Consider the following 22,792-nt stretch of genomic DNA (forward strand, 5'->3'; position numbering starts at 1 on the left):
GTCGGTAAAGGTGAAATTCTTGGACTGCCACCAGACGAACCAATGCAAAGACATTTGCCAAGAATGTTTTCCCTGTTGGAGGAGGAGGGGGATGTTTTTGAGGCACTACGTGTCCTCTCCACGTGTCCGTGGTTATATGCACCTTTACAGTAACCGCGTTGGTGGGAAATGGCCTCGCCGGCATCATGTCTTTGGGAAGCCTCTGTTTCCACACCCCAGAACATACCATTAGCAGCGGTATAGGCAGAGCCCAGAATTCGTAACATTTCAGCCGTAGCATTAGGACAGGCCCCACTAACATATCACTAGCAGCATTATAGGAGGAGCGCAGTCTTCGTTCCATGTCAGCAATAGTAGCACTCAAGACAGGCCCCAGTAACAATTCCGAAGCAGCAGTATAGCGGGAGCGCAGTCTTCGTTCCATGTCAGCAATAGTAGCACTCAAGACAGGCCCCAGTAACAATTCCGAAGCAGCAGTATAGCGGGAGCGCAGTCTTCGTTCCATGTCAGCAATAGTAGCACTCAAGACAGGCCCCAGTAACAATTCCGAAGCAGCAGTATAGCGGGAGCGCAGTCTTAGTTCCATTTCAGTAGCCTTAGTATAGCCAAGGCCCAAGTTACATTTATGTAGCTAAAGTGTAGGCCAACCCCACACACCTTTCTGTACCATGAGTGCAGGCGAAGAACATACAAATTGCTATGATTACACTGTAGGTGAGGGCCCCAAAAATTTGGTGTACCAACAGTACTAATGTACCTCAGTAAAAATTGGCCATGCCCAACCAAGATGGCAGGTGAATCGCTTTGGTTAATGTGGCTTAAGTGGTAACTAGACCTGGAGGCAGCCCAGTGTAACGAAAAATTGGTTCAAGTTAAAGTTCCAACGCTTTTAAGCGCATTGAAAATTATAAAAATTGTTCAGAAAAATTATTTGAGTGAGCCTTGTGGCCCTAAGAAAAATTGCCCGTTCAGCGTGATTACGTGAGGTTTCAGGAGGAGGAGCAGGAGGAGGAGGAGGAATATTACACACAGATTGATGAAGCAGAAATGTCCCCGTTTTGGATGGTGAGAGAGAACGTAGCTTCCATCCGCGGGTGCAGCCTACGTATTGCTTACGTATCGCTGTTGTCCGCTGATGGAGAACAGAAGTCTGGGGAAATCCAGCCTTTGTTCATCTTGATGAGTGTTAGCCTGTCGGAACTGTCGGTTGACAAGCGGCTACGCTTATCTGTGATGATTCCCCCAGCCGCACTAAACACCCTCTCCGACAAGACGCTAGCCGCAGGACAAGCAAGCACCTCCAGGGCATACAGCGCTAGTTCAGGCCACGTGTCCAGCTTCGACACCCAGTAGTTGTAGGGGGCAGAGGCGTCACCGAGGATGGTCGTGCGATCCGCTACGTACTCCCTCACCATCCTTTTACAGTGCTCCCGCCGACTCCGCCGTGACTGGGGAGCGGTGGCACAGTCTTGGTGGGGAGCCATAAAGCTGGCCAGGCCCTTAAAGACTGTTGCACTGCCTGGGATGTACATGCTGCTCGATCTACGCACATCCCCTGCTACCTTGCCCTCGGTACTGCGCCTTCTGCCACTAGCGCTGTCGGCTGGGAATTTTACCATCAGCTTGTCCGCAAGGGTCCTGTGGTATAGCAACACTCTCGAACCCCTTTCCTCTTCGGGAATCAGAGTGGGCAGGTTCTCCTTATACCGTGGATCGAGCAGTGTGTACACCCAGTAATCCGTCGTGGCCAGAATGCGTGCAACGCGAGGGTCACGAGAAAGGCATCCTAACATGAAGTCAGCCATGTGTGCCAGGGTACCAGTACGCAACACATGGCTGTCTTCACTAGGAAGATCACTTTCAGGATCCTCCTCCTCCTCCTCAGGCCATACACGCTGAAAGGATGACAGGCAATCAGCCGGTGTACCGTCAGCAGCGGGCCAAGCTGTCTCTTCCCCCTCCTCCTCATCCTCATGCTCCTCCTCCTCCTCCTGTACGCGCTGAGAAATAGACAGGAGGGTGCCCTGACTATCCAGCGGCATACTGTCTTCCACCGCCCCCGTTTCCGAGCGCAAAGCAGCTGCCTTTATGGTTTGCAGGGAATTTCTCAAGATGCATAGCAGAGGAATGGTGACGCTAATGATTGTAGCATCGCCGCTCACCACCTGGGTAGACTCCTCAAAATTACCAAGGACATGGCAGATGTCTGCCAACCAGGCCCACTCTTCTGAAAGGAATTGAGGAGGCTGACTCCCACTGCGCCGCCCATGTTGGAGTTGGTATTCGACTATAGCTCTACGCTGTTCATAGAGCCTGGCCAACATGTGGAGCGTAGAGTTCTACCGTGTGGGCACGTCGCACAGCAGTCGGTGCACTGGCAGCTTAAAGTGATGTTGCAGGGTGCGCAGGGTGGCAGCGTCCGTGTGGAACTTGCGGAAATGTGCGCAGAGCCGGCGCGCCTTTACGAGCAGGTCTGACAAGCGTGGGTAGCTTTTCAGAAAGCGCTGAACCACCAAATTAAAGACGTGGGCCAGGCATGGCACGTGCGTGAGGCTGCCGAGCTGCAGAGCCGCCACCAGGTTACGGACGTTGTCACACACGACCATGCCCGGTTGGAGGCTCAGCGGCGCAAGCCAGCGGTCGGTCTGCTGTGTCAGACCCTGCAGCAGTTTGTGGGCCGTGTGCCTCTTATCACCTAAGCTGAGTAGTTTCAGCACGGCCTGCTGACGCTTGCCCACCACTGTGCTGCCACACCGCGCGACACCGACTGCTGGCGACATGCTGCTGCTAACACATCTTGATTGCGAGACAGAGGAGGAGGAGGAGGGTGCTTTAGTGGAGGAAGCATACACCTCCGCAGATACCACCACCGAGCTGGGGCCCGCAATTCTGGGGGTGGGTAGGACGTGAGCGGTCCCGGGCTCTGACTCTGTCCCAGCCTCCACTAAATTCACCCAATGTGCCGTCAGGGAGATGTAGTGGCCCTGCCCACCTGTGCTTGTCCACGTGTCCGTAGTTAAGTGGACCGTGGCAGTAACCGCGTTGGTGAGGGTGCGTACAATGTTGCGGGAGACGTGGTCGTGCAGGGCTGGGACGGCACATCGGGAAAAGTAGTGGCGACTGGGAACTGAGTAGCACGGGGCCGCCGCCTCCATGATACTTTTGAAGGACTCCGTTTCCACAACCCTATACGGCAGCATCTCAAGGCTGATGAATTTTGCTATGCGGACGGTTAACGTTTGAGCGTGCGGGTGCGTGGCGGCGTACTTGCGCTTGCGCTCCAACAGTTGCGCAAGCGACGGCTGGACGGTGCGCTGAACTACACTGCTGGATGGGGCCGAGGACAGCGGAGGTGAGGGTGTGGGTGCAGGCCAGGAGACGGTAGTGCCTGTGTCCTGAGAGGGGGGTTGCATCTCAGTGGCAGGTTGGGGCACAGGGGGAGAGGCAGGGGTGCAAACCGGAGGCGCTGAACGGCCTTCGTCCCACCTTGTGGGGTGCTTGGCCATCATATGTCTGCGCATGGTGGTGGTGGTGAGGCTGTTGGTGTTGGCTCCCCGGCTGAGCTTTGCGCGACAAAGGTTGCACACCACTGTTAGTCGGTCGTCAGGCGTCTCTGTGAAAAACTGCCAGACCTTAGAGCACCTCGGCCTCTGCAGGGTGGCATGGCGCGAGGGGGCGCTTTGGGAAACAGTTGGTGGATTTTTCGGTCTGGCCCTGCCTCTACCCCTGGCCACCGCACTGCCTCTTGCAACCTGCCCTGCTGATGCCCTTGACTCCCCCTCTGAAGACCTGTCCTCCTGAGTAAGCGTTGCACACCAGGTGGGGTCAGTCACCTCATCGTCCTGCTGCTCTTCCTCCGAATCCTCTGTGCGCTGCTCCCTCGGACTTACTGCCCTTACTACTACCTCACTGCAAGACAACTGTGTCTGATCGTCATCGTCCTCCTCACCCACAGAAAGTTGTTGAGACAGTTGGCGGAAGTCCCCAGCCTCTTCCCCCGGAGCCCGGGAACTTTCGAATGGTTGGGCATCAGTGACGATAAACTCCTCTGGTGGGAGAGGAACCGCTGCTGCCCAATCTAAGCAGGGGCCCGAGAACAGTTCCTGGGAGTGTTCCCGCTCCTGAGCAGGTGTCATTGTAGTGGAGTGAGGAGGCTGGGAGGAAGGAGGAGCAGCAGACAGAGGATTCAGATTTGCAGCAGTGGACGGCGCAGAACTGCGGGTTGACGATAGGTTGCTCGAAGCACTTTCTGCCATCCAGGACAGGACCTGCTCACACTACTCATTTTCTACTAACCGTCTTCCGCGTGGACCCATTAATTGGGCGATGAATGTGACGCCAGAAACGTGCCTCTCTCCTAATCGCGCAGCAGTCGGCTGCGACACACCTGGATCAGGAGCTCGGCCTGTGCCCACACCCTGACTTGGCCCTCCGCGTCCTCGGCCGCGTCCACGTCCTCTAGGCCTACCCCTACCCCTCAGCATGCTGTATTACCAGTGATTTGATTTCACAGGCAGCTAATAAATTGGCGCAAGACTGCAGGCCAAATATAATTTTTTCCCTTTTTTGAAAACGAAAGGCCCCACTGCCTCTAGTGAATGTATAATCTAAGTTTAATAACTGTGCTGTTTTCCTGCTAATGTGTCACAGAACGTGAGGGTAGCAGAGTTATTAACTGTGGCAGAGCAGGTATTTTTTTCCCAATTAAGAAAAGCAAATGGCGAAGCCAGCAGTAAACCGTAGCTGGGTGCGTCTGATTTTTAAAGGTTGCACACGCAGCCGACACGTGTCCACCGCCCTTAGGACGGACAGAGGCAGGACAAATAGAATTATTTTCCGTTTTTTTGCACCAAAAGGCAGCACTGCGTATATTCAATGAACATGAGAAGTTTAATAACTGTGCTGTTTTCCTGCTAATGTGTCACAGAACGTGAGGGTAGCAGAGTTATTAACTGTGGCAGAGCAGGTATTTTTTTTCCCAATTAAGGAAAGCAAATGGCGAAGCCAGCAGTAAACCGTAGCTGGGTGCGTCTGATTTTTAAAGGTTGCACACGCAGCCGACACGTGTCCACCGCCCTTAGGACGGACAGAGGCAGGACAAATAGAATTATTTTCCGTTTTTTTGCACCAAAAGGCAGCACTGCGTATATTCAATGAATAATAACTGTGTTGTGGCCCTGCCTACACAATTCTTTCCCTGCAGTATCAATGGAGGGTGCAATGCTCTGCAGAGGCGATTTTGAGAAGTAAAAAAAAATGCAGCACAGCTAGCAGCAGCCTGGACAGTACTGCACATGGTTAAATATGGCCCTAGAAAGGACCGTTGAGGTTCTTGAAGGCTACACTCACTCCTAACACTCTCCCTGCCTATGCAGCACTTCTGTCCCTAATGCCGGGTGCAACGCTCTGTAGAGGCGATTTTGAGAAAAAAAAATTTGCCACTGCTAACAGCAGCCAACACACAGCTATCAGTGGCCCTAATAAGGACCTTTGGGGGTCTTGAAGCCTACACTAACTACCAATTCTTTCCCTACAGCAGCTCCGGTACAAACAGCACTGTCCCTCATCTAACTCACACGGCATCTAAGGCGAGCCGCGGGAGGGGCCGACTTTTATATTCGGCGGACACCTGATCTTCCCAGCCACTCACTGCAGGGGGGTGGTATAGGGCTTGAACGTCACAGGGGGAAGTTGTAATGCCTTCCCTGTCTTTCAATTGGCCAGAAAAGCGCGCTAACATCTCAGGGAAGGAAGTGAAAGTAACCCGAACACCGCATGGTGTTCGTTACGAATAACGAACATCACGAACACCCTAATATTCGCACGAATATCAAGCTCGGAAGAACACGTTCGCTCATCTCTATTATTAACCCCTTAATGACATGGCCTATTTTGGCGTTGAGCACCAAACGATTTTTGGTATTTTTTCATCTCCATTTTCCAAAAGCCATAACTTTTTTATTTTTCCGTTGACTCAGCTGTATAAGGGCTTGACTGTCTGTATCGCCGACTGTCTGTATCACCCATACTATGTCTTCCTTTTTTCTCAAATTAAACCTCTCTAAAACTGACCTCCTGATTTTTCCGCCTTCCAACCGACCTCCCCTCAACATCTCCATTCCAGTGTCTGGGACCATCATAACCCCCAGACAGCATGCCCGCTGCCTTGGGGTCACATTGGACACCTCTCCTTTACCCCCCATTTCTAATCTCTGGCTCAAACATGCCACATGCACCTCAGAAATATTGCTAAAAAACGGCCGTTCCTCACCACAGACACGCTAAAGACACTCATCCACTCGCCCTCATCCACTCCCGACTCGACTACTGCAACTTGCTACTCATTGGCCTCCCCCACACCAGACTCGCTCCAATCCATACTAAATGCGGCAGCTAGGCTCTTTTTTTCTATCCAACCGTTTCTAAGACGCCTCTGCACTGTACAAGTCGCTACATTGATTGCCTATCCACTGCAGAACTAAATTTAAACTCCTCAACCTCACCCACAAAGCTCTGCATGGTACTGCGCCACCATACATCGCCTCCCTCCTGTCAGTACACCACCCAGTTCGCTCACTCCGATCGACTAACACACTCAGACTAAACACCCCTGTAATACGAACCTCCCATGCTCACCTGCAGGACTTCCCCAGAGCAGCACCCATCCTCTACCCCAAGGCATTCGGACAATTCCCAATGCACAAAATTTCAGGTGTGCCTTAAAAATGCACCTTTTCAGGGAAGCATAGCAAATCCCGCCCCCTTTGCACCTCCTGTACCACCCACACCCCATTTGTTTCAAACTGAATGTACCTCACATTGTAATTGTATTGTTTTGCATTTATCCCATGCCTGAAAGCGCTGCGGAATAAGTTGGCGCTATACAAATAAAGATTATTATATGTTCTATATTTTTATAGGTGCAGATTTTCTCCTGCACACGCGTTGCGGTTTTTTTCTGTGCGGAAAAATGTGTGAATCTCTGCTTGTCTGAACGAGCCCTTAAAATATGCAGGACAACTCGTTTGATGTAATAGTAGGGGCATCACTAATAGCTGTAAGCCTGCAAGGTGCACTACATGTATCTGTGTGACTGGCACCCTATACAAGCCTCATCTATGTGCAGGTATAATACTAGCAGCCCACCAGTGTATGGTTGGTGTGAGAGCGGTCATACATCAGTATTCTGTACCTGTGCCCCTCCATATAGCATTGTGTCTTTCTGCCTGCTGTGGGGAGCTGGGGTGTTCCTGCTCTTGCATCTTTGTATCAGTAGATTTTCAGGGTTTTTTTGTAGGATTTGATCATTTTTATTGAATCATTTGAAACATTTAAACTCAGTGATTAGAAATGCAGTGTGAGGCTGGGGGTCCATGTACCAAGAATGTCCTGTCTGACACTACATCTCCAATCGTATGGGGTTTTTCCTTGAATGACAACAGTATTTTATGCACGGTTTGTACAGATGAAACGAGGTTTTAATATTTTGTATCTGTAAACCCCACGCATCTAAAAACTGCATTGGAAATGTGATATGCAGTAAAAGTGTGCGGCGCACTAATGCTACATGTACAAGCACTCCGAAAGTGGATTCAGCTGTACATTTCCAGGAGGGATAAAAGAGGATCAGCTCCATGTAAGGTTAGAAGATAAATTGCTCAGGATTTTTTTTTTTATGGCAATGCAAATAGTTACTTAGACAGACAGAGGTCTTATGGTTCTTGCTCTCATGGGGTATTTTGCCTCTGAATTAGGGCTCCTACCCACTAGCGTTTTTTTTCACTGCGAAATTCGCAGCATTTTTTTTTTCTGCAGGGGTCTATGGGACTTGTAATGTTAAAATCGTGATTTACCGCGAAATCGCGATTTTACGCGGTCGCGATTTTAGCTTTACAAGTCCATAGCTCATAGACCCCAGCAGAAAAAAAAACGCTGCAAATTTAGCAGTAAAAAAAACGCTAGTGGGTAGTCACCCTAAAATACAGATTCTGCACCCAATTTTCTGCCCAATTCACACCATTTTAGCATTCCATGAATTGGCAGGCAGATCCCGGCTGTAGATCATATAGGACACATTTTTTTCATGCAGATTTTGAAATCAACATTACAGCAATAATAATTGACATGACAATCACACGGAAACCAGATCCGGCGGGCGAATGCGCATTTACCCCATTGACTACAGCAGAACTCCAAACTATAACTTCAATATTCTACCATGGATTAAATGGACAGATCCACGGCAGAACAATCTAACATGGATATGCCAGTTTAAAACCCGTGTAAACGACACCTTAGGGCTCAGTCAAACGGGCGTTTTGACGCACAAATTTTTGAATGCATCAGTTATGCGTTCAAAAATTTGCGTCCCCGAAGCGGGCGTCACGGCGGGAAAAAGTGTGTTGCCCGCTATCCCTGTGACAGCTGCAGCAGGGGATTCCTTGGATGTGAAACCCCTGGATGCTGTCACATTCAGGGGTTCCACCTGTGGTCAATGGGGCCAGCTCCATTGAGCGCAAGGTGTTTCACATCCACGGGTTTCACTTACACACAACACCCGTTTACCGCAGTTACATGCATTCTGCGGACCGGTGTCCTATAATTTTTGCCGCGTGCGTTTATGCTCATGTAAAATTCACACATGTGCACACTCCCATTGAAAAGCATTGGTTCTATTTAAATGCAGCCAGCAAATGCAACTGACAGACGCACGTACAAACGCCCGTGTGACTGAGCCCTTATACTGTGTGTGGATGAGAAACCAGGACAACAGCTGGTTACAGGTACTCACCGGGCCGAGACATGTGTGAGTTTTGTCATATTTTGGTACACAAAATGCTTTGTACACAGAGGTCCCAGGAATGCAACAGCCGCTGTTACATTGGTGACTGTGAAAACATGGATCTCCATAGTTCTAAATGTAAAACAGACAAAATAGAAGTTAGTGAAGATTATTACAGGCTTGTCAACTCTTCCATAATGTCCATGAGCCTCCCAGACAAAGGGGAGAACTCCCAGATTCACGACAGGGTTGTCAAATCTGCCATATGTCACCAAAGCCTCTGGAAAGATGTCAAAATAAATATCCTGTGGCCCTGGTGGCAGATGTATGGCAGGCAGTCAGCGACATGCAGACTTCCTGCTTATCTCGCTTTAGGTTTCCCAATCTTAATTTTAAAAATAATAATCTTTATTTTTTTTCTGAGCAAGTTATCCATAAAAATCACAGATGGCTAACATTTTTTTTTTTAACAATTTTTAATAAAAATGTTTCATTTTACAAAGGAATATAACATTGAGATAATGTATGAAGGCGTACAAGGCTGTCTGGGTTAGTGGTAATAGTACAATTCTAATCCATTATAGCCAGATTCTTCTCTAGCGTTCATTGTTGTTTTGTTTGAAAAACTATTCAAAAACCTCATTGACCTGGCCAGGACCAACACTGCAGAAGGGGAAAAGGAGGGAGGTAGGCAGGTATTGGGGTGGGGTAGGGAGATGGGAGAGGGCGTTCTTCACATATGGGGCAGCAACCCAAGGGGGGCGGGATCCCCATGGTTAGCTTTCGGGCTTTGTATTTATAGTGCAGTTGAGGTGCCAGCCTCCACTATAGGGAGGGTGTAATCTATCCATGGGGTCCAAATATTAAGAAATCTGTCATACCTATCCTCTGAAATTGATGGTAATTTCTCATTAATCAGGTACAAATTTATTCGGCATTTGACCTCAGAGAAGTCCAGTGAGGTATTTTGCCAAGATCGAGCGATAGTTTGTTTTGTGGCTAGGATGAAGAATGAAATCAGATTTCTAGATATTTGCAATCCTTTTCTTCAGTAGGGCTTCCCATGGGTTTTTACGCAGGTTTTGATTAGCTACTGTATAGATTAGGAAGTATACTCTAATCCACAGTCTTTTGACTCGAGTGCAGGACCACCATATGTGAAACATATTTTCTGGGGAGGAGCAGTCTTTAGAATGACCTGGAACCGCGTGAGCAATTCTTGTAGGGACTAAGTACCAGCGTAATAGGATTTTATACAAGGTTTCTAACATCAGTGTATTGGGGGCACCACAATTGGTTGATCTCCAAATCTGGAACCATTCTTCGTTGTTTAGAATGTTACCTATATCTCGCTCCCATTTTGCTACATATGGTAGTTGCAAACAGTACGAGGTATGTACAAGGCCCGGATATATTTGTGAGATAAGGCCTTTTGCTTGTGGGTATTTGAGACAGAATGTTTCAAAGGGGGTTGTTTTTAATGGGGAGTTTGTGTTTTTGAGAAGAGAGGTTATGAAATTCTTGAGCAGTAAATAGTGGGATATTTCAGAAGATGGTAGGCCAAACTTCTCCTGAAGGGCAGGGAATGTAATTATATCATTTAATGAAAGTAAGTGGTGTATTTTGGATATACCTTTGCTTGTCCAACTTTCAAAGGACAGTGGGGAGTCAAGACCTGGTGGGAATAAGGAGGTATGCAAAAATGGTAGAAGGGGTAAGTGAGGGGAGATAAGTTTCCCAGAGTACTTCATGGAATCCCAGATTTTTAGGGAATGTTTTATAATGGGTTTAGCGATAGGTTGTCTAGGAGTCGGAGTATTCCACAAAATCGAGTCCACTGTGAGAGGGTATAATTCCATGGCCTCTAGAGCAAGCCAAAGAGGCACATTGGTTGTGGAATGAAGGAGGGCTAGTTGGGCCACCTGGGCAGCTTGGTAGTATTTCAATATATTTGGGGCGCCCAATCCTCCCTGCAGTCTATGTCTGTATAAAGTAGAGCATGACACCCTAGGAATAGAGTTATTCCAAATAAAGCAAAGGGTCATCTGCTGAAGTATCTTCATGATGTGCCCAGGTACATGTATCGGAAAAAGTAAAGCAGTTTAGGCAGAAATGTCATTTTTGGGGAATTCACTCTTCCAATCCATGAGATGTGGTATTGGCCCCAGCTTTCCAGAAGTAGTCTGAGCATGGCAATATTGCTTACATGCCACCAGCTATGGGACTATTATCGTTTAATCAGTCACAGAGTCCGGGATCCACCTATGCCACTCTATACATATTATGCATCCTCCCATATCGGGGCGTGCTCTCCAGGCTGGGCCCTACCTGATTGGTTGTCATTGTCTCACACCCCTAGGGGTGTACTTCTTATTGCCTTTTAAAAGTGTTGTTAGGACTTACTGGCTTCATTGCTCTCCAGTCTACCTTCTGGGCTGGAGATGCTGGCACGTCCGTGGTTCCTTAGCTAGGTCTAGTTGGGCTACATTTATTATTATTACCTAGACTAGGTCTTGTATTTATCGAGTATGGGCTCATTACATTTGGGAACTTATTAAGCTAATGAAACTTTATCACCGAGGGAACCAAAAACTAAAATATAACCTTTATTGATATACAAACTAAAATACGTAAGGGCCTTGTTTAGCAACTTTACATAAAACCTCTATTAAATTGATATACACAATTGGTACTCTATATCTCTACTTGGAGGATATCTATCATAGTTGATGACCTGATCACCACATAATATTCCACAAATTGAGTGAAGTGGTGTCTAAAGCATGGACATCCTCAAGTAACTAGCAATAGTGAATGGTATTTTTCGCTTGCTTCAATCCCTAGGGAATATGTTCCCACAGAGAATCCTTGTGACGCTCTGTGGAGATCTATCACCATTTAACTGATGTCCCTTTTCTTTCCCCTCACAGACAATGCAAAGGGGAATTAGTGGTGTCTAAAACATAGACATCCACAAATAACTAGCAATAGTGAATGATGTTTTCACTTGCTTTAATCTTCAGGGAATATATTCCTTCAGAGAATCTCTGTGGGTATCTATCACCATTGACAAATATCACTTTTTCCCACAAATGATGCAAAGGGGAATTAGTGATATGTTAATTACTAGACGGTGAAGAATCCCCTTATTAAAGCCACAACCATTGCAAAAGAACTTGGTATTAACCTTTACCTATACCCGATTATGATTATTATAAATCATGGCATAGGAAAGTACCAGGTTCAATAACGGAACCAATGTGTCAATGATAATAAAAATGGAAGAACAGTCAGCACATATGTATGTTTTACAGTGCTGACTATTTTTCCTTTCATTTAACGGCAATAATGATACAAGCCGTAACTGCTCTTTTTTTCACGTGCTCTTGAAGCACCAGGGTGAACTGACAGGTGCATACACAAAGAATCCCTTAGTGAATTTTAGGATCTCTGTATGCCCTCTCTATTTTTTAAAAAAATTTTATGTCACCCTAAAAAAGTCCGGGATACATTGGAGTCAAATGGCCCAATCAGGAATTGCCATCGTTAGTATGACTACCAAAGTTAACCCGAACCCCAATCTAATAACCCCATCGACGCGTTTCAACAGTATATATGTTCATAACTGTATCATCAGGATGGATTGTTAAAGTATCAATGTAGTCAGCCGTCTAGGCTTAGATGCAAACAGCCTGACGGCTGTGTTTAAATGAGCAGCGCTGGTAAGTAAACCTCTGATAGAGGCTTATATGTGCCAAGCCACGCCTCCCTTCCCAGGGGGCTCGTCCCGGACAGCCAATGGGCTGACACTCAGACCTCCGCTGTCATCTGGTGAGACGCGTTGTTGCGGCGTCTCAGCGCATGCGCAGTGGTGCCCGGAGCGCGGCGCCAACCATGCCAACCACTGACACGGCGGCGGCCGCGTTACCCGGCAACCACGCACGGCGTGATGACGCGGACCTTGGGGATTCCCTTCTTAAGGGATCTGGGATGATGACTTTCCCAGTGTAATAGGGTGTTGGTGGCCGTTGTTTTGCGATAGATAGACGTCTGAGCCCTATGAGTAACAGACTAATTATCTATAGTAAGAATACATTATAACTCTCTCTTACTGTAGCGATTAAACACTGCTGTGCATTTGTGTCCTAGAAAATCCCGTTCTATGATCGCCCATCCAGGGGCTATCTATGCCCGGTTACAGGTCCGCGTCATCACGCCGTGCGTGGTTGCCGGGTAACGCGGCCGCCGCCGTGTCAGTGGTTGGCATGGTTGGCGCCGCGCTCCGGGCACCACTGCGCATGCGCTGAGACGCCGCAACAACGCGTCTCACCAGATGACAGCGGAGGTCTGAGTGTCAGCCCATTGGCTGTCCGGGACGAGCCCCCTGGGAAGGGAGGCGTGGCTTGGCACATATAATCCTCTATCAGAGGTTTACTTACCAGCGCTGCTCATTTAAACACAGCCGTCAGGCTGTTTGCATCTAAGCCTAGACGGCTGACTACATTGATACTTTAACAATCCATCCTGATGATACAGTTATGAACATATATACTGTTGAAACGCGTCGATGGGGTTATTAGATTGGGGTTCGGGTTAACTTTGGTAGTCATACTAACGATGGCAATTCCTGATTGGGCCATTTGACTCCAATGTATCCCGGACTTTTTTAGGGTGACATAAAATTTTTTTTAAAAATAGAGAGGGCATACAGAGATCCTAAAATTCACTAAGGGATTCTTTGTGTATGCACCTGTCAGTTCACCCTGGTGCTTCAAGAGCACGTGAAAAAAAGAGCAGTTACGGCTTGTATCATTATTGCCGTTAAATGAAAGGAAAAATAGTCAGCACTGTAAAACATACATATGTGCTGACTGTTCTTCCATTTTTATTATCATTGACACATTGGTTCCGTTATTGAACCTGGTACTTTCCTATGCCATGATTTATAATAATCATAATCGGGTATAGGTAAAGGTTAATACCAAGTTCTTTTGCAATGGTTGTGGCTTTAATAAGGGGATTCTTCACCGTCTAGTAATTAACATATCACTAATTCCCCTTTGCATCATTTGTGGGAAAAAGTGATATTTGTCAATGGTGATAGATACCCACAGAGATTCTCTGAAGGAATATATTCCCTGAAGATTAAAGCAAGTGAAAACATCATTCACTATTGCTAGTTATTTGTGGATGTCTATGTTTTAGACACCACTAATTCCCCTTTGCATTGTCTGTGAGGGGAAAGAAAAGGGACATCAGTTAAATGGTGATAGATCTCCACAGAGCGTCACAAGGATTCTCTGTGGGAACATATTCCCTAGGGATTGAAGCAAGCGAAAAATACCATTCACTATTGCTAGTTACTTGAGGATGTCCATGCTTTAGACACCACTTCACTCAATTTGTGGAATATTATGTGGTGATCAGGTCATCAACTATGATAGATATCCTCCAAGTAGAGATATAGAGTACCAATTGTGTATATCAATTTAATAGAGGTTTTATGTAAAGTTGCTAAACAAGGCCCTTACGTATTTTAGTTTGTATATCAATAAAGGTTATATTTTAGTTTTTGGTTCCCTCGGTGATAGGGTTTTTGAATTCCTAGGGAATTCCAACTGTCTCGGTGATTGGCTAATGAAACTTTATCTTATTATCTGCTGAGTATTGGCTCAGATGTGATAAGAATCGTCTAGGGGCTAAGCTACTTTCAGCTCTGGAATCCACTTGAGGGCTATTCCTCAAAGGTTTCTTATTAGTCCACTATTTTCACGTGGATGGACCCAGGCCCTATGACAATCCTGGTCATTAGGGACCCACATTAACGTGTGTTCCATCTACTTTGGACGGCCTGATAGGAGAATTCTCCATTTGTAGCGTGATTCAGTATCACAACGAGACTCTTCTTGTTAGCATCTCTTTGCCAGTATCGGCTCTACTTTTTCTACAAGACGTATACAGTCTGTATCAGCTGTCCAAATTGCTACTCTATTGGCAATTTGTTCCTAATCATCTAGGGTTCCTAATGTGTCACTTAGTTGACGGAAACGCGTTGAACCAATACCAGAACCCGACCAGTTCCTTTGAGATCGGAACTGAGTCATTTCACTTACAATTATAAATATGTTATTCTGAATCAATATCCTAACAATTACTAATAACTCCCACATCACTAGGTCTAATCCTTGACTACCCTTATTCGAGAGCGAGCACTATCATTAGGGGTCCCTCTAAGGAAAAAAAACTAGAATTGTATCAGCTAGTAGCATCACTCATGTCCTAAGTGAGAGATATTCTGTATCAGAACTAACACTAGCCACTGGTTCATCCTCATGTGGCTGATTAGTGATTAACAGTTGAGATATTTTTTCACTATCGATGGGGTCTTCCGGGACTCCTGCTCTTCTTGTTGTGTTCTAGACGTTGTGTGTCTTGTATGTCTTTTGAGGCGCATTATTTTAAATTTATCAATAAAAGTTAATTTAAAAAAAAAAGGATCAATGAATGAGTTTACAGAGGAGTGGCATGTAATTTTGCTCATATAGCAAGGTGTAGGAGCTTGTTAAATTAATGCCCAAGTAGCCCAATGTCCCCATCATCCATTTAAAGGGGAAGTTGGTTTGGAGTAGGGAGACCATATCTGGGGGTAATGTGAGGTTGAAAGCTTTTGACTTTGCGCTGTTGATGATAAGGCCAGACAGAGACCCAAACCTGGACAGTTCCGCCATTAGGTTAGGGATAGTGGTATAGGGAGAAGATATTATAGCCAATATATCATCAGCAAACATGCTAATTTTATGGTGAATATAGGCAATTTCAATTCACCTGATGACAGGGTTGTTTCCAATTTTAATCGCTAATAACTCTATCGCTAGAATGAAAAGGAGGGGGGACAATGGACAGCCCTGCCTTGTGCCTCGCCGGATCGAGATGTTATCTGAGCAATAGCCCTTGTAATGAACAAAGGCTTTGGGGGAAGAATATAAAATACGTTGCCATGTGAGGAATTCAGCGTGAAATTTCCAGTGTTCCAGTACTGAAAACATATATGGCCAGCTTATAGTGTACAAATCCAAGGAGAGCAACTTTGCAGGAATGCCCCTATTTTGACAAATGTGGGTGAGTTGGGTGAATCGACGAATGCTGTCTGGAGCTTGTCGTCCAAAAAGGCCAAAATTTTAGTAAGAAGCTTCATGTCTACATTAATTAAGGATATAGTAGTACTATTTATCCAGCAAATCTCTTTCAGGCTTTGGTATCATGGTGCCAAGAGAGAAGTCTGACCTATTTGCTGTCCATCTCAGATGGCGTTAAAGTAATTTGCAAGATGTGTGCAGAATGGGGGAAATTTTATTTTTATAGTAAGAAGAAGAAAAACCATCTGGTCCCAGGTGTTTATTAATTTTCAATGCTTTTATAGCTTCTATGACTTCTTCTAGGATATTTTTTTCCGCCTAGTGTCCAAAGAATGTGCTAGGAAGCATGGGAAATGTGATATCGTGAAAGTAAGAGGTTATCTGTTCTGGGGATCGGTGATGTGACTGGGAGTAAAGCTTATCGAAAAGTTGTCTGAACTCTGATACTATAGTGAATAGGTTTGCCGTGATTGTATTATGTCTAGTGTGGAGCCTAAAAAAGGGGTTATCGTGGCGCTGGCTCATAGCCTGCGGGCTAAGGGAGTAGACAGTTTGTTATTTAACACATAAAAGTGTCAGCAGGACCATCTTAGTTTGCACTCAACAAGTTTTGAAATACATAGGTCTAGTTCTGTCCTAGCTTGAGAGATTAATCTTAAATTTTCCCAAGATGGGTGATTTTTGGCCTTGTCTTCTAACTGTAGAACCTTTTGCTCTAATTCTAGTTGTCGGGATAGGCGCTCTCTCTTTCGCCGGGCGGAGGACTACCTTATGCGCCTCTCACAGTGACATGGGTGAGGAGGCGGAGGGGCTATTTATAGCAAAGTATCCTTCTAATTGTGGTGTTATCAGAGACAGTACCTCGGGTAGTGCTAGAAGAGAATCATTAATGGCCCATGTGGTATTACTGCGTTTTGACATTAAAGAGCTGCATGGATATTGATACTGGGCTGTGGTCCATCCAAGGAATTGAAAGAATTTTAGAACAAGTTATTTGTGGCAGGAAGATATTAGAATGTGGTCTATTCTTCTATATAGGGAGTGTGGGGCTGAAAAATGCATAAAATATTTGGTAGTGTTGGTTTACCTCTAGAAATCGACTAGGTGGTGCTGGGTGAGCAATACTCGAAGATTATGTGACAGGGATTGCTAGGGCGGCAGCAGAGGTGTCAGATGAGTTATGGAGTTTCTGTCCAGGCCCGCATTCAAAATACAATTTGAGTCCCCTCACAGTATGACCGTCCCATATTTATTTGTCTCTACCAGTTCAAACAATTTTGTAAGGAAATGTATTTGTCCGGTATTTGGGGTATAGTACGATACAATGGTTACCGGGACATGTTGAATTATACCTGTGAGTAATAGATAATGGCCTTCGGGGTCAGAGATAGTTGATGTGTGGGTAAAGGGGACTAACCGGTTGAAGCATATTGTGACAGTTTTTGTTTTAGATGAAGCAGTTGATGAAAAAAAATGGGAATGGGTGAAGAGAGAACGCGGGGAAGGATTAGTGGAAACATTTCTTGCAAGCATACCATATTGGCATGGACTTTTTTATAATAGCAGAAAGCTTTGGATCGTTTATTGGGGGAATTAAAGCCCTGCACATTGTGCAAGATAATTTTTAAATTCATGAGCAGTTATATAAAGAACTATAAACATTGGATATCTGGGGCACCCAGCCCCACGGGAGAAGAATAGGGGGAGAAAGTGAGGGGGAGAGAGTGGGGAGAAGGAGGTGTGGGAGCGATATAGAGAAGGTGCCCAACCTGTAAATTCAACATGGAAGACACTTAAGACATTACAAGTAACTAGCATGGTAAGAGCTGTTTTGGTGGTCATAACATCAACTACAACATGGGAACGACACACGGCAACAGTGCCAAAGAGGCGTTCTTAAGCTTTATATAAAATATGAAGAGGAGGAGAACCAAGTGCATGAGGAGGTGGGGGGAGGGGGATACAATAAAAAATAGTAGAGAGGAAAGGAAGAAGCAGAGGAAAGGAGAAAATAAAAATAAATAAGAGAAGAAGGTGGAAAGAGTTAGAAAAGAAGAGTTGGTTTGTAGCATAGAGCGTATAGGCCCCAAGAACTAAATTCTAGAGTCTATTAACTAAAGATAACCAGAATCCCAGTCCATGGGTAGTATTTGGCAGACCCTTCCATTTCCCTTACTCCAGTAGTTTTTTCATTCTTTTTACTTCTATCGGCGGAGTGGCGATTCTACATGCATATATGAAGTTAGTCCATAAGTGATAAAGGTATCGCTGCCGAGTTGCCTGTGTCAATCATGCATTTTCTGTTTCATTAGGAGGCTATAAAGTTTGCCTGTGGAACATAGGAGTTGGAAAGGCCTTGGAAGACAGGGAAGTATACGCATGGTCATAACATGTCCAGCAATGTATTTAAGGATGTTGGAGTCTCTTCAGTTGGAGTTGGATACTTTTCTTGGAAAGGCACCCTCAAGGTCAGTCTGACTTGAATGGCAGGAGGCAGCACCTCCCAAGATTATGGCTCACAGTTGCTCGTTGGTTTCCGAGGAGATCTAGAAGGTTGCAATGCATCTGGTGAACCTGATTGCTGGGCCGGGAGCTGGAAGCACAGGTCCGTAAAGCAGCGCCGAGCTCTATCCGGGGACAGGATAGTATGGGTCTTAGCTTGGAAGAGGAATGTCAGCTTAAACGGGAAGCCCCACCTATACTGGATGCGCTTTTGCTGCAAAATTTCCAAATAGGGCTTGAGGGCTGTCCTTTTAGCAAGGATTGAAGGGGCCAGGTCAGGGAATAATTGATAATAGTGACCCTGGAAGGAGAGCTTTGAGATGGAGCGAGCCATATTAAGCAGTTGTTCTTTAGAGCGGTGGTAGTGCATTTTCAGGACAATGTCTCTTGGTGGGCCCCCAGCCTTGCGGGCTCTTAACGCTCTGTGGAGTCTGTCCATCTCCATTTGTTCTATAGGAATATTGGGGCATAATTCCTGGAAAAGGTCCGTTATGGTGGATTGAAGATCTTCGATGGATTCTGGGAGGCCCCATATTCTTAGGTTGTCTCTACGAGCTCTGTTTTCAGCATCATCCCACTTGTCGTGGAGGATGAAGATTTCCTTCTGTATCTGCTCGACTTCTTTTTCGTGGGACTCAAAGACTGTAGTTGCATTATCCATGTGGTCTTCCAGCGCAGCTGTTTGGTATCCGAGGTCTCGGATCTCTTTGGTGAGTTAGGAGGTTATGCCGTTAGAGATTTGTGAAAATCCTTTTTTTCAGCATTAGCTGAATTTGGGGTAATAGTGAATCAGAGAGGGAAGCTGCAGTAGTTTCCAGCTCCATAGGACGTGCTGAAGCAGAGTCTAGGGAGGGTATGGGGTCCTCCATTGATGAGCGGAAAGATTCATCTTTGATCTTTTGGTCGCTGAGTGCAATGGAGTATTTTCCCCCACTTTCAGCGGACTAAATACTCCCTGTGAGCGGTTCATACCTAACAGGAATAAAAGCGTTAAGGGATAAGGAGAAAACCATTGTTGCTCAATAAAGTTGCAAAGGGGGAAATCACAGAAAGAAAGCATTTAAAGTACTGAAACAAGAAGACTGAAGAAACACTAAAACCCTATAAGGAAATAAATAGAGATGAGCGAACGTACTCGTCCGAGCTTGATGCTCGGGCGAATATTAGGGTGTTCGGGATGCTCGTTACTCGTAACGAGTACCACGCGATGTTCGGGTTACTTTCACTTTCCTCTCTGAGACGTTAGCGCGCTTTTCTGGCCAATTGAAAGACAGGGAAGGCATTACAACTTCCCCCTGCGACGTTCAAGCCCTATACCACCCCCCTGCTGTGAGTGGCTGGGGAGATCAGGTGTCACCTGAGTATAAAAATCGGCCCCTCCCGCGGCTCGCCTCAGATGCGTTGTGAGATAGCTGAGGGACAGTGCTATAGTGTTGGAGCTGCTGTAGGGAGTGTTAGGAGTTAGTGTAGGCTTCAAGAACCCCAACGGTCCTTCTTAGGGCCACATCTAACAGTGTGCAGTAGTGTGGAGGCTGCTTTTAGCAGTGTTGCACATTTTTTTTTTTTGGTATATCGGCCGTGCAGAGCATTGCGCCCTGCAGTAATACTACAGGGACAGAAGTGGTGGTTAGGCAGGGAGAGTGTTAGGAGTTAGTGTAGGCTTCAAGAACCCCAACGGTCCTTCTTAGAGCCACACCTAACCGTGTGCAGTACTGTGGAGGCTGCCTTTTGCAGTGGTGCACTTTTTTTTTTTTGCTATATAGGCCGTGCAGAGCATTGCGCCCTGCAGTAATACTACAGGGACAGAAGTGGTGGTTAGGCAGGGAGAGTGTTAGGAGTTAGTGTAGGCTTCAAAAACCCCAACGGTCCTTCTTAGGGCCACATCTAACCGTGTGCAGTACTGTGGAGGCTGCTGTTAGCAGTGTTGCACATTTTTATTTTTTTCAAAATCGGCCGTGCAGAGCATTGCGCCCTGCAGTAATACTACAGGGACAGAATTGTGTAGGCAGGGCCAGAAGACATATTTTATTGATTGAATATAGTCAGTGGGCCTTTCCTTTAAAAAAAAAAAGGGAAAAAATTCTATTTGGCCTGCCTCTGACAGTCCTCAGCGTTCTGGGTACGTGTGTGCTGGGTGGAGAACTTAAACAAAAATCATACGCAGCCAGCTAAGTTTAACAGCAGGCTTGCGCCAATTTATTTCCTGGCTGGGAAATCACCGCTCTGCTGCAGTTAATAACAGTGCAAGACTGCAGTTCTGTGACACACTGCAGGGCCACAACACATTTATTATTGATTGAATATAGGCAGTGGGCCTTTCCTTTAAAAAAAAAGGGAAAAAATTCTATTTGGCCTGCAGGCTTGCGACAATTTATTTCCTGGCTGGGAAATCACCGCCCTGCTGCAGTTAATAACAGTGCAAGACTGCAGTTCTGTGAAACACTGCAGGGCCACAACACATTTATTATTGATTGAATATAGGCAGTGGGCCTTTCCTTTAAAAAAAAAGGGAAAAAATTCTATTTGGCCTGCAGGCTTGCGACAATTTATTTCCTGGCTGGGAAATCACCGCCCTGCTGCAGTTAATAACAGTGCAAGACTGCAGTTCTGTGACACACTGCAGGGCCACAACACATTTATTATTGATTGAATATAGGCAGTGGGCCTTTCCTTTAAAAAAAAAGGGAAAAAATTCTATTTGGCCTGCCTCTGACAGTCCTCAGCGTTCTGGGTACGTGTGTGCTGGGTGGAGAACTTAAACAAAAATCATACGCAGCCAGCTAAGTTTAACAGCAGGCTTGCACCAATTTATTTCCTGGCTGGGAAATCAAATCACTGGTAATACACCATGCTGAGGGGTAGGGGTAGGCCTATAGGACGTGGACGCGGGCGAGAACGCGGAGGCCCTAGTCAGGGTGTGGGCACAGGCCGAGCCAGTGCGGTGGCCAGGGGTAGAGGCAGGGCCAGACCGAATAATCCACCAACTGGTTCCCAAAGCGCCCCCTCGCGCCATGCCACCCTGCAGAGGTCACGGTGCTCTACGGTGTGGCAGTTTTTCACAGAGACGCCTGACGACCGACGAACAGTCGTGTGCAACCTTTGTCGCGCCAAGATTAGCTGGGGAGGCACCACCACCAGCATGCGCAGGCATATGATGGCCAAGCACCCCACAAGGTGGGACGATGCCCTTTCACCGCCTCCGGTTTGCACCACTGCCTCTCCCCCTGTGCCCCAACCTGCCACTGAGATCCAACCCCCCTCTGAGGACACAGGCAGTACCGTCTCCTGGCCTGCACCCACACCCTCACCTCTGCTGTCCTCGGCCCCATCCAGCAATGTCTCTCAGCGTAGCGTCCAGACGTCGCTAGCGCCACAGTTTGAGCGCAAGCGCAAGTACGACGACACTCACCCGCACGCTCAAGCGTTAAACGTGCACATTGCAAAATTGATCAGCCTAGAGATGCTGCCGTATAGGCTTGTGGAAACGGAGGCTTTCAAAAGTATGATGGCGGCGGCGGCCCCGCGCTACTCGGTTCCCAGTCGCCACTACTTTTCCCAATGTGCCATCCCAGGCCTGCACGACCACGTCTCCCGCAACATTGTACGCGCCCTCACCAACGCGGTTACTGCCAAGGTCCACTTAACAACAGACACGTGGACAAGCACAGGCGGGCAGGGCCACTATATCTCCCTGACGGCACATTGGGTGAATTTAGTGGAGGCTGGGACAGAGTCAGAGCCTGGGACCGCTCACGTCCTACCCACCCCCTGAATTGCGTGCCCCAGCTCGGTGGTGGTATCTGCGGGGGTGTATGCTTCCTCCACTAAACCACCCTCCTCCTCCTCCTACGCAACCTCTGTCTCGCAATCAAGATGTGTCAGCAGCAGCACGTCGCCAGCAGTCGGTGTCACGCGGCGTGGCAGCACAGTGGTGGGCAAGGATCAGCAGGCCGTGCTGAAACTACTCAGCTTAGGAGATAAGAGGCACACAGCCCACGAACTGCTGCAGGGTATGACAGAGCAGACCGACCGCTGGCTTGCGCCACTGAGCCTCCAACTGGGCATGGTCATGTGTGACAACGGCCGTAACCTGGTGGCGGCTCTGCAGCTCGGCAGCCTCACGCACGTGCCATGCCTGCCCATGTCTTTAATTTGGTGGTTCAGCGCTTTCTGAAAAGCTACCCCCACTTGTCATACCTGCTCGTAAAGGTGCGCCAGCTCTGCACACATTTCCGTAAATCCCACACGCACGCTGCCACCCTGTGGACCCTGCAACATCGGTTTAATCTGCCAGTGCACCGACTGCTGCGCGACGTGCCCACACAGTGGAACTCTACGCTCCACATGTTGGCCAGACTCTTTGAGCAGCGTA

General features: G+C 47.0%; 1 protein-coding gene across 1 annotated transcript in view; it reads right to left on the reverse strand.

Moving 5' to 3' along the window:
- Window positions 1-22,792, reverse strand: part of LOC136588442 (keratin-associated protein 9-1-like) — a 182,801-nt gene that overhangs the window by 106,633 nt on the left and 53,376 nt on the right. Inside the window, exon 4 of the mRNA XM_066587650.1 lies at window positions 8,792-8,914. Within this exon, the coding sequence (XP_066443747.1) occupies window positions 8,792-8,914 (123 nt within the window). The remainder of the gene's footprint in view (window positions 1-8,791; window positions 8,915-22,792) is intronic.

Source organism: Eleutherodactylus coqui, chromosome 1, assembly GCF_035609145.1.
Source record: "Eleutherodactylus coqui strain aEleCoq1 chromosome 1, aEleCoq1.hap1, whole genome shotgun sequence".
Taxonomy (NCBI): Eukaryota; Metazoa; Chordata; class Amphibia; order Anura; family Eleutherodactylidae; genus Eleutherodactylus; species Eleutherodactylus coqui.